At 42.1% G+C, this 13,094-nt stretch overlaps 1 protein-coding gene across 1 annotated transcript; it reads right to left on the reverse strand.

Moving 5' to 3' along the window:
- Nucleotides 1-8,208: 8,208 nt before the first annotated feature.
- LOC123153803 (uncharacterized) lies at nucleotides 8,209-10,282 on the reverse strand. The gene is made up of 3 exons (XM_044572738.1): nucleotides 9,079-10,282; nucleotides 8,826-8,868; nucleotides 8,209-8,504 (listed from the first exon to the last, which is right to left on the reverse strand). Exons 1-3 carry the CDS (start codon nucleotides 10,280-10,282, stop codon nucleotides 8,498-8,500), a joined length of 1,254 nt encoding a protein of 417 aa, XP_044428673.1. The 3' UTR covers nucleotides 8,209-8,497.
- Between the last annotated feature and the right edge of the window lie 2,812 nt (nucleotides 10,283-13,094).

The following is a 13,094-nucleotide window of genomic DNA, read 5'->3' on the forward strand; positions in this document are numbered from 1 at the left end:
CTAGACTGGACTGGACTGGGCATGTGTGTGCGTGTTGCGTATATAATGCCAATGGCTCGTGTGGTGATTTTGCTGAGTTTGAAGCTTAGCTAAGCATGTGCTGTCGTGGTCGTTGGGGCCGGAGCAGGTGAGCATTGATCGAACAGTCCATGGAAACGAGATTACTTAATGGATCCAATGGCAAATGCAGACTTGGCTAGCTCAGTTTTGTAGAGCCAACCAGATGCGTCAGGATTGCGATTGTTAATTGCATCATGAAACATTTTTAGATGATTGATTGCATCTTGTTACAACAGGCTAATATAAAAACTAATCAGAGATGCATGAGGTCGGCGAGATGAAGCCTGGGTGACAATTTGCATCTGGTTGACAATATGTTAGAACATTATACTCCAATAACAGCGAGACACTGCGCGCGCACATACACACACACTTATTTGGGCCAACTCATGGGCCACACCATTGAAATTTTGTTTACATGAAATAACATCACACGCAGTAAACCAAGCCTTAGGGCAACTCTGATGTGGATCACCTATTGGACACCACCATTGTCTAAAAAAACCTATTGGACATCATCAAGACCTCTTTTCCCCTACGCTAGGGTTAGCTTTTCCTCTCAGCGACGTTGATGCCATCGTTGAGATTTTGCCTCCCTGCCTCTCCCATAAGGACCGACTCAGATTGATCATGAGGTGATCCTATAGATCATTGTCTGGTCTTGGCGGACCTGCGGTAGATTCAGAGGACCTAGGGTTCGACGCCCGACAATTTCTTCTCATTGGGCTAGATTTCCGCCATTGACAACGAAGCTCCTGACTCGGGTACTAACATGAGCGATGTGGAGGCTTTGATGAAGTAACTTGGGCTTAGAGAGGACGACCTCCATGATCATTTTGTGGAACAGTATGAAGCACTGACGGCTAGTTTGACATGATGGATAGCCATTGCCCGAGTCCATATGGACAAGCCCAACAACCAATACTGTTTTTAGAAGAACATGAGAGTAGCGTGGAATTTTGCCAAGGAGGTGACCTTTTGCCCCCTGAACGACAACCTTTACACCTTGGAGTCCTATTGCCTTGATGATTCGAAACGGGTTATGGAAGAAGGGCCTTGGAATTTTCGTGGTGTTGGCGCCATACGAAGGGTTTACATAACCCTTGCTGATCAAGCTCGATTCTTTAAAGATATGGACCTAAATCCACGACCTACCAGATGAGTATGTGTTGTTACTGAAATCACTAACAAGGAAGGTTAGCGAATTTATCTATGCTGAGCTGGAGTCACAGGATTTCGAGGGATTTTTTCTAGAGCTGAAGTTAAGATCAATGTTAATAAACATACGAAAAAAGTTGTTTCACTTATCCCAGATAATAAGCGCTAGATCTTTCGCCTAAAATATGAATGGCTCCCAAACTGGTGCTCGGTGTGTGGAAACCTTGGTCACATGTACAAAGAGTATGGCAATGAGATTCACCCCTTCCCCCGCGGCCCCTTGTCTTTAAGGATATGTGAGCAACCTGGTTAAGTGGAGTTAGACATGGCCCTGGATGTGGTAGGGGTCGTGGTCAAATTAGATGGTTGTTTTAGTTCGGGTCAAGTACATTGTAGGTCCCTGAACTGTTTTATGGGTGTCATGTAAGTCCTCAAATATGAAAATCGTCATCTAAATTCTCGAAGTGTAGTAAGTGTGTCATTCAAGTCTAAAAACTGTCCGACCCTGCCTAACCGGCCAACTGACGTCGTTGACCCGTGACACGTCAGACAAAGGGCCCTCAAGTTAACGGCCGGTGACAGAAATACGCAAATAAACTAAAATCATTATTTCAAAAAATGTTCGCGAATATGGGGAAAATGTTCGCAAGTAATGAAAAAAGTTCACGATTTTAGAAAAATGTTCACGAATGATGAATTTGAATAAAAGTTCGCGACGTTAAAAAAATGATTGCGAACGATAAATTTTAAAAGAAAATAAGATATCTTCACGAACAACAGAAAATGTTCACGAATATGGAATAAATGTTCGCAACTTTAAAAGAGTATTCACGAAAGATATATTTTAAAATATGTTCACGGACCATGAATATTGTTAGCAAATGTTGAAAAAATGTTCATGAGTAAAAAAATGTTCACGAGTGATGAATTTGAAAAAACGTTTGCGTCCGATGAATATGGAAAAAATACTCACGACTTAAGAAAAATATCTGCGAATGATAAATTTAAAAAAAAGAAAATAAGTTCACAAACCACCAATACTGTTTGTGAACGATAAATTTGAAAATATGTTCGTGAACTCCAAAAATTGTTCGTGAATATGGAAAAAAATCACGAACAATGTATTTGAACTTGTTTTTTTTGCACAAATTTCATAAATGATCATTTTTCAAACATTAGAGTTTTTAGAAAGTTGTGAATTTTAAAATATTCACGATTTTAAAAAAAACATTTGTGGTGAAGAAAATATTTATGAACTCTAAAATATGTTTATAAATGTACAAAAAAATCGTTAATATAAATGTTCATGGTTTCAAAAATGTTCAGAACTTCAAAATTATGTTCACGAACCACAAATATTTGTGGTTCATGAACAAATTTTCAAATTTATCATTCGCGAACATTTCTTAAAGTTGTGAACATGTTTTCAATATTCGGGAACATTTTTTGAAACCATGAATTTGAATCTATTTGGAGTGAAGTGCATTTATCATTCCCTAGAATTTATTTGATTTTTTTTGCATATTTTCACCACCGGCCGTTACCTTGCAGGGGCCAATGTCCGACGTGTCATGGGTCAACTGTGTCAGCTGGCCGGTCATGTGTGGTCGGACAAATTTTGATTCTGAATAACACACTTACTGCACTTCGAGAACCTGGATGCCAATTTTCATAGTTTGAGGTTCTACATAATGCCCCTAAAATAGTTTAAGGACCTACAATGCACTTCACTCTTTTAGTTCCGATGGCATATATATGAAATTTCAATTCTATATCTACGTTATTGTTTTATTTAAAAAGGATGGTCAATTTTCTTTGCGTGCGTGATATGGGCCTTTTTTTTTGCCCTATTTAAATCGCCATTAAACCTATTAAACTACGCGTGAAGGGCGGCCAACCAGCTATGCCACATGACACAAGCTGGTTGGCCGCGGCGAGAAATTTTTTGGAATTTTTTTAGATGAAGGTGTATATTGTATTTTAAATGTATTTTTTTCTTTTTAGATGAAAGTGAGGGTCGCTGGTATTTTTTAAATAGAGGGTTATGCAAAGTGGCATTCACTGGGAGGCTGCGGTGGTAATTTTTTCCTTTTTTCCTTTTTACTTTTTTAGATGAAGATGAGGATTTTTTTTTCTAAGATGTTCTTTTAGATGAAGACGAGGACTCTATGTATTATTTTTAAATGGAAACGTGCGCACAACTTCCTCTCAAGCGGTGTCACAGGCGTGGCGCCCCAACCACTAGTTTGATGAAAAAAGGAGAGACTAGAGTGCAATACCAAATCTCCAGGGACGCGTCACTAGCCACTGCCGGGGCTGTAGTGTTTCCAATAGTAATGTGTTCGCTGTCTTTCATCTTATAGCGAATGAGTTAAAAAAAAGTCTGATGTGGCTGCGATCGTACGACAAGATTCGTGCACACCAATCTGACGGGAGAGAGTGCGTTCGCGGGGACTGGCCTCCTGGCGAACGGTGGCGAGTTACATTTCTGTTTTGTTTCTGCTGGTGGAGACACTCCTCCAAGTGCTATCGCGTCCGTGTTCTTCTCAGATTCCTTTCCATTTCTTAGGGCCAGTTTGTTTCTAGCTTATAGCTTATTGTCAAAATAAGCCAAAAGTGCAAAAGAAATCATTTTGTAGAAAATCAGCTCAACTTATCCTTCACAATGCAAAAAAGCTAGAGGAGGGGTGCTTCTCGCTATTGTTTGAGCATACTAGTAATCATGCACGTGCGAATGCACGTATCTAAATAAAATTGATCACACTGATATAAATCTTAAACAATAATTTTAAGAACATCACTAAATAAATGTATCTTTTATTCAAAATTGATGCTTCACCCTAGAAATACAAAGCAGATAACATTCCAATCATCATCTACTTGTGAGCCACATATCGATCAATGTTGTGTGGCCTCCTTGTTGAAGAAATCATCGACCACATGATCTTCACTCTCCTTCAGCCAGAGTCGTTGGGCCAAACTAAATATTCACTGGACCCTCCGGCCTTCTGGTTCCAACTCATGAGTCAACTATGAAATGAATGACCCAACTCTCTGTTCATGGAAACTTTTCTTGTGGCTGCATAGAGGCTCTAGAAAGAGAGGAACAATAACCACTTCAGATTCGTGGCACCAAATATTACCATCTGGACGAACAAATTCAAGGACCACTTCTCTCTACTTGTATTAATATTTCCAGATTTTAGAAAATAAGGAATTCTGCTACTATAGAGATCTTAGTTGGAGATAACACCATTCAAATATATTCACACAGATTTTTTGTCACAGGAATATATTCACACTGTTCACAGCAAACATCAGTAACGAACTCTTTATATTAACATTTCAAATGACTTACACAACTTCCACTATACATAGGTAAATGAAATGGGTGTATGCCTACATGATTGGCTTACAATTCATGACTCGATTCCATTGTTTGATGCTCCATCTAGCTCTAACTCTGATGTGAGTGGACACTATTTTACAGGAATGCTCACTGGATTTGAAAAGGACAATGTTTATAATAGAGGATGAAATAGTTACATGTCAATCTCAATACAGTACTACGAAGAAAGGCAAGGATACCATCAGTAGCGTAGTACACCTGAGAGCTATCACCCGCCTTGCGACCAATAGATATAAAATATTAAAAAAATGCTAAAAAAATAACATTATGCCATCTTTTTTGAAAAAGATAAATTCCATGTTGTATGTACCAATAGCTCACTATTGAGTAGGCGTACATCTTAGAGACCATATTCTTTTTCATCCTATCACAACCCCATGACCTCTCACCCACACCATATTCTGCATGTTGTGGTAGCAAAACCAGTAATATTCTGCCGAGATATAAAACCATACATGAAAGAGATTTATTTTCACATACATGAATTCTTGCCCAAATACAAAAAAAAAACAAGAATTGTGTATCCAACGCAAGTTTACCTAGAGCATATACAGAATGCCATGTTACTCTTAATAACATTTTAAATGCTTGATGATACATGGTAGTAAAAACATGTTTACAACAGAACAGAGGTTACCACAATGCCGTGTCAAGAGTTTTTTCCTCGGATGGCATCTATCAAGAGAAAAATACAGTATTTGAAAACACTTCATGGATAGAAGAGTAAGAAATATGGTTGCATGTAGGGCTGCTTACTTGCACCTAAGCTCTTGAAAACAAATAATGAACCCTTTGTTTCCATAGGTCAAAGACATATTCTAGCATATAAAAAACATGTCTAGAAACTTAACATTTTACCCCAGAGTGCTATAAATATTTTGTCGATTTTCATTTGGCATAAGCAAAAAGCTATGCAAAATTAGTTTTGAAATTACTAATACAATACTCCCTCCGTCCGAAAAAGTTTGTCCTTCAAATGGATGTATCTAGCACCATCCATTTGATAAACAAGCTTGGGACAAGTTTTTTCGGATGGAGGGAGTATTTTATATAAGTTGTGAACAAAGCATCATGATTGTACAGTCAAGTCGTACAAAGTACGGACCAAAATTATGCGGCATCAATGAATTCAAGATATAATTCCTCTCCTCTACCAGGCTGATAATTATTTATCTGCACAAGTATGATGCAGACCCATATAATGGATATGCAAATGTAAAAAGAAGTAGCTGCTAAGTCCACTATTTAGGGATAGAGCAACTGCCATCTCTAAAGTAAAATAAAACTGTAGGATCCTCATAAACGTCTCTCGGAACAGTAACCTTTTTCTTCACTTCCTCCTCTCTTACCAGTACATTCTAAATATATGCAAGGGTAGAAAGAGATATAATTCAGCCCTGTTTACGCTGCTTCTAAAGGCATCTCTTCTTGTGTCATGCATTTTTCTCTTCCCTATCTTCTCTTCTTAATTGGCTGGACTATTAGGAGAAGCGATAATAAATTTAATCGGAATGAAGAGAAGGTCAAACAAATCAATTTGAAAGATTGGAAGGAGCAGAAGGAGGGATTTCACAATCTCACTAAATCACTGTCGAATTCATTAACAACATCTTGCGCTTCCGGGCAGCTATCATTCCATCCTTCATGCGAGAAAGAAGGCCATTAACCTACAGATAAGAAAAAGTATTGGTGGTGAAAGGAGAAGATTATATTTGTCCTTACAGCAAGATCAGGAAGCACACCTGAGATGTATTTGTTTCAGCAGTTCATGAACTGAATATAGCCTCGATCGGATTTCCTGATAGTCATAAAGACAATGATCCTGGGAATAAATGATGCAAAATCCAGGAGAGAAAACTTCTACAGAAATAAACATAGTACCTACAAGACATCTTAAAGCAAACATGCCATGAAGTTGTAAGATGGGTAAGTAATATCTAAATGAAGATGAAAATTTGCTAAGTTGAATAACATATAGAGATATTGTACGATAGACTTTGCTGATTCTGAAATCACTATCACCAACCATAGTGACCCTGGAATGGGGTTCAGAGCTGTCCAGCCTAACAGTACTGCTAATTCTGCTAATTGATTTGGAGAGGACTCATTTCTCGATTCCGTGTCTCTCCGTGTCCTCCTAATGTGGAGAGGACACACAAAGAGTTCCTATCAATTGATTTCTCCTTTCTTTATTGAAAAAATCAATTTATTTCTCCTGTCATGTCCACCATGTAACTCGGTGCTAATAAACAGTGAGTGTACCCTATAAATCATGGTACGTACAAAACCATAACTTTCACTCAAAAAACAGTAGCATATACCCCCAGAATGACCAGCCAATTAGTCCGTGCACAACACACAATTGCCATCTTCTGTTTTCCATATTTCTTTGCACAAATAAATCTAGTGGCAGCATCAGCAATCCAACTGAAGCTCCCATGGAAGGTAAGCGGGCAATCCCATCACAAAATCTTCTAGTTTCCAGTTTGCAACATACACAGAATGACAGGATACACCAGCAATCTACTAAAAACACAGGCATTAGAAAAGCAGGCAGTCAATTACATGTGCTGCAACAGTACGGGACCGTGTGGGGAAGAACTTCAGAGCTCACACTTGAGAACCTTCACCTACAGAAACTAAATACTTGATTCCATCGTGTTAGTGGCAGCAAGCAGCATGACAAAGTGACGTACATGAGGAAGAGGTTACCATAGTCCAAGTCAGGGATGCAGCCGTCGACCACATAGAGAAGGTTGATGATGAGAGCGAGGAGGAGCTTGCTGAAGCGAGACACTGGAATCTCGGTGATGCGGCCACGAGGCGGGCGAGGTCAGCTAGTCGTCCGGAGAGAGAGAGGATTGGAAGGCACGCCGCCGCCAACAAGGAGGGCTTGCGTTTGCCGCCGATCTCGCGCCTCCGCCGGCCGGCGAGTCCTGCCCGTTCGCCGCGCCTCGCTCCCTCTCCTCCTGCCGCCAAGGAGGAAGGCCGCGTCCGCCACCGATCTCGCACCTCCGTCGGCTGGTGAGTCGCGCCTCTCGCCCATCTCCTCCGAATCGATCGGCGGGGTTCCTCTCGCAGTCCGCTTCGAGGTTCCTCGCTTCTGGTGGCGAAGTAATCTAGGGGGCGTTGAGCGAAGACGCTGGTGATTGATTGCGTTGAGCGGAGCCGCCGATGATTGATTGCACTAATTGCGCTGCTTGTTTATCCGCTAGTTTTGGCGCTGCCGTGCGCCGGAGGGAGCAAAGGAGTGACGGAGCAGCGAGGAGAACCAGGGCCAGGCCAGCGAGGGTTGTGCGCGGGACATGCAAGTGAGGGTTGTGCGGTTGGCGATCGACGGATCGTGTCAGAGCAAAGATAATAGCACAGCCGGCTGCTGGCTATATAGCAATGCCACGTCATCATAAAGCCTTCTCTCATATAGTAGTCTGGCGTTTTGGCTGGTTATTAGCATGGCTTCATTTAATATGAAGTATTTATTGCTTGCAGGTGCATATGATCTGCTGTGATCTACAGTAAACAACATCTTTGTGGCCATTTCAAAGAGCATACATATACATGCCATCCATGCAACCAGGAAATAGGAAGACTGACTGGCATTTAGGCAACAAACATATGTCATACAGCATCATAGTACTCCAAACATGTCACACAGCATCATACTACTCCATAGCATCACGAGTAATTACTTAAGATTACATAAGTCTTTAAGAAAGCATTCAGCAAACATAATAGATAACATCTCCGGCAAACAAGCCATTCACGACCACAAGCAACAATCATAGTTTTGATCTGGACGATGACAAAAGTCATAAAGCATGGAGGGTACTTCGCTGGAAAGGAGCAACCACTCATTTGCATCAATAACCTTCAACCACTGTATGGAAAAGGAACCGGGTCAAGCTTAAAAATTTAGCCAATGCAAACTTACAGCATGTGACATCAAGAAGTAACACTGAGTAGTAATGCTGGAGAAAATCACTTCTATAAATCCTGTATAGCTACACAGGTTCAGTAAAAACAAATACTGTAACAATAGGAAGAGGAACAAGCTATAAAGAAGACCTCACTCTCTATACAAGCATGTTGGCAGATCAAATAAATTTCTTGAGCAATAATACATTCACACTGACTAAACTATAGAGTACAGAACTATTTGGTTAACGAAAAGAACAATTTAAGATCAGAGAAAGTATACCTATAAGTAACAGCTGCCGCAATCACCACATCACAGCTCACTCCTGAAATAAAAATGCATGTAACATATCAAGGTTACAGTAAAAAAAGGAATATGAACATGCAGATATCAATATCCCACCATGATTAATTATGATGGCTGTTTTGAAACTTATGCCAGATATGCTCGACTAAATCACTTTTAAGTTGGGCATGCTGTGGACGAGCACGAATAGTAGCTTTTCTACGCAACACATCTGCGAAACATAGATTACCACCAACATTCACTTCGGGAGGTAGAGCAAATGAAGCCCCCGGAATCTCATTCAAGTCAATATGAATTTTTGCCTGCTCTCTCTCATCTTCGATTATCATATTGTGGAGAATCACACAAGCCCTCATGATCCTTCCAACACTCTTTCTCTTCCATAGACGTGCAGGCCGACGGACAATGGTAAAACGGGACTGTAATACCCCAAAAGCGCGCTCGACATCTTTCCTTGCCCCTTCTTGCTTCTGGGCAAACAACTTGTGCTTCTCTATTTGGGGAAGTGGTATAGTCTTCATGAAGGCAGCCCATTCTGGGTATATACCATCAGCAAGGTAGTAACCTGTGGTATACTCATTCCCATTGACAGAAAATTGGACTTGAGGGGCTTCTCCTTTCAGTGCATCAAAAAACAGTGGGGATTGATTGAGCACATTCAGATCATTATTTGACCCAGCAACTCCAAAAAAAGCATGCCAAATACGAAGGTCCTGGGAAGCAACGGCTTCTAGGATCATCGTTGGTACTCCATAATCGCCGCGGGTGAATTGCCCCCTCCATGCAAGAGGACACTTCTCCCATCGCCAATGCATGCAATCAATACTTCCTAGCATTCCAGGGAAACCTCGAGACTCGTTAACCTGAAGAAGACGCTCAACATCCTCCCGTGTGGGGCGTCGCAAGTACTCCCCACCAAAAACCTGAATCACCCCCTTTGCAAACTTGTCCAAACACTCTAATGCAGTGCACTTCCCAATCTTCAAGTACTCATCAAGTGCGTCTGCAGGGGTGCCATAGGCTAGCATGCGCATGGCTGCTGTACACTTTTGCAATGGCGAGAGCCCTATTCTACCAGAACAATCTGCCCTATAAGTGAAATAGGGGGACCACTCACCTAGGGCATTCACAATGCAGAGGAAGAGACCTCTATTCATACGGAATCTTGTACGAAACATACTCTCGGGGTAGAGTGGATCTGCAGCAAAGTAATCCTCCACCAGACGCTCGTGAGCACCTTCATGATCCCTCCGAATGACCTTCCTTGGACCGTATCGTCGCTGCAATGATCCATATCCGAGCCTAGCCTTGATTTTTATCATGAGCCTCTCAGCAAAGGAGTCTAGGACGTTTTGCTCAGCAACATAGGCTTCCATGATTTTGGATGGGGCTAGCTCATCAGAATCATCTGTGTATGATGATGAATCGGACATGGTGGGTGAGGAAGATGGGTCGGTAGGCTTGGTAGGAAGATGAGAAGTAGAGGAAGGAAGATGGGTTTGGGTGGAAGAGTTTGAAGAGGAGATGGAGCATTATATGGATGTGTCTTGTTTACCTGGGCGTATAATTACTATGGACTGCATAGAAGTTAAGTGTAATTTGACTATTGACTACATGAGTTTTTCCACTCCATGGTTATCTGGAATGCATAGAAGTTAAGTATAATTTGACTATTGACTAGATGAGTTTTTCCACTATTGCATGGTTATCTGGACTGCATTGACTACAATGTAACTAGAGTACTGGACCATTGACTACAATTTAAGTACATGACCACTTTTAATTAAGACAACGGACAGTAGGAAATACCTTAGACCATTTTGCCAAATAGCTTCTCCCTTAAACACTTCAATGCCAACACATGCTCAGATCTCACATCTTCAGGCATCCCGGTTGTGTCTTGCATCACCAATGAGCGATATGTTTCTAGCATGACCGACTCTTTGTGATCTTTTGCCGCAAGGTGAGCAAGCTTCCGTGCTTCAAGATTCTCAGCAGAAACACGCCTTTGGGTCTCTAACATCTCTTTGCGGCCTTCATTTGCTGCATTCTGGGCATCTACAAACTTTTGAAGCCCATCTTCAAGATCTATTATACAAACTTCATCCTTTCTTTTTCGTTTCTGCTTCTCCTTAGCTTGCTTGCCACCCGGTGGACGTTCATCTTCATCATCATCATCATCTATAGTGGAATGCTTCCCTACTTCATCATCAACACTAAACTTCCTCTTGTCCGGCTCCAGATCTTCTAGGCGTTCCAAATATGCGTCCCATTTTGGTTCCTTTTTAAGAATCTCCCAGCAATGCTCAAACATAAACGGACCATCTTTTTTGTGATCTTCCTCATAAGTTTGCATTGCCCTCTTCTTTAAATCTGCATCAGATTCACCACTAGCATACAAAGCACTAGCCTCCTTATAACTCGCACAAAACCATGCAACCCTTTTCTTAATTCTCCCAAAGCGATCTTTCACTTGCTTGACTAGTCGTTCCCTGTTTTTTGGGGTGGTACTATTGTAGACAGCAGTAACATCTTTCCAATATTGTTCATTCTTCCTGTAGTTTGATTGGATTGGGTCATTGGAATTATTCAACCAAGCACTGACCTACAATATTATCAGAAGGGGTTAATTGAATTTGCTAGTAATGAAACACATGGAGCCAGCATGAATGCAAAAAGAGACATACCAATCGAAGATCTTCTTGTTTTGTCCATAGCAAGCGTTTTTCGGTCCTTCCACAATCACCACCATTTGTGTCATCGCCAGCATTGACTGGTTGCGGTGAACTCCCATTGTGCATAGGTTGTGTGGGGCCTGCCGTGTTCTGAAAGTAACTAAGGTAACCACCAGGTGGGTGAGAATCCACTCCCCTGCTCAACGACATAAAGAAACGAAGAGCGATCAGCACCGAACTACATGCAAGTATATACTCAAATTTGTAAAATCTGAATACAATACATTTGAGATGCATACTAGTTGATCACAGCAACTATTTAAAGGAAAAATAATCTGAATTGATCACAACAACTATTTAAAAGAAAAATCTGAATTGATCACAGCAAGTATTTAAAGGAAAAATCTGAATTGATCACAACAACTATTTAAAGGAAAAATAGTTTATGCAGTCATATATCATACACACTATCATGTGGAAACTGAAAAGTTACACTACACTGCAATCCAAGATTCAGCAAACGAGAAGTCACGTGCTCCTGTACATCAAAGAAAGATCATCTAGCAGAAGAAACTTTTCTTTTTCTATCATTACTAAGCTACTAAAAATGAACTCTGAAAATAGACAGTAGAGTAGTAGATAGATTTTTGATGTTGTATCATCTAACTAGCATATCATACAAGTGTGTCAGCAGCTCTAAGAAATGACACCACGATCAGAGTTGAGATAAGCAATGGAGAAAATTCATACCATACTTGTGGATCAGAGTAGTCCATATTGCCAGCCATGTACCAAGGTGATGTAGAGTCACCGATGCAGGCAGGCGGTGCCCAACAAGGACCTTGAGCCGTAGGACCCGATTCACTTGGTTGCTGCAGACTAGCCGCCAGAGACTCTTGTGGTCTTGGGGGGATCCAAGTGCTTGTTCTCTGCTTTGAAGGGAAGGCCGATGGGATCCCCGGCGGCGGGGCGGACTTAGGCGCCGGCGAGACCAGCAGATGCGCCGGCGGCGGGACCAGGAGATGCGCTGGCGGCGGGGTGAGCAGAGGCGCTGGTGGAGGGGCTTCACGAGGTGCCGGCGCGCGCGTCCGTTTGGACTGCTGACCCATCTCCTTGATGTGCGCCGGCGACAGTTCTAGGGTTCGGGAGAGGTGGCGATTTGGGGAAATTTGGAAGGCTTGATTTGGCGCGAGGAAGCTATTTGGGGCGACGGCACGGGCTGATTTTTGCGCGCGAAGGAGGAAGGAGAAGCGCGGGAGGCGGGAGAGGCGCAGGGGATCGAGAGCGCCGGCTCTAGCGCTCGCCACGGGCTGCAAGCGGGCGCAAAGCTCTCGTATCTTGTGCCGCAGCCCGGCGCTTGACGAAGCGCCCGTTCGCTTCTCTCTCCCTCTTTCTCTCCCGTCCAGATGTGATTTGGCTGACGTGGAAGGGCTTATAGCCAGCTGAGTCAGCCTTATTATACTTGCTCTCAAGCGAGGGGTGGGTATTTTCTTGAGGGGCGGGGCCGCGGGGGAACGCGAGAGCGGCGCCAGCGCTAATTAAGAGTGGGTAAAACATGATTGGTGCTAAA

The sequence above is a fragment of the Triticum aestivum genome, chromosome 7A, assembly GCF_018294505.1.
Source record: "Triticum aestivum cultivar Chinese Spring chromosome 7A, IWGSC CS RefSeq v2.1, whole genome shotgun sequence".
Taxonomy (NCBI): Eukaryota; Viridiplantae; Streptophyta; class Magnoliopsida; order Poales; family Poaceae; genus Triticum; species Triticum aestivum.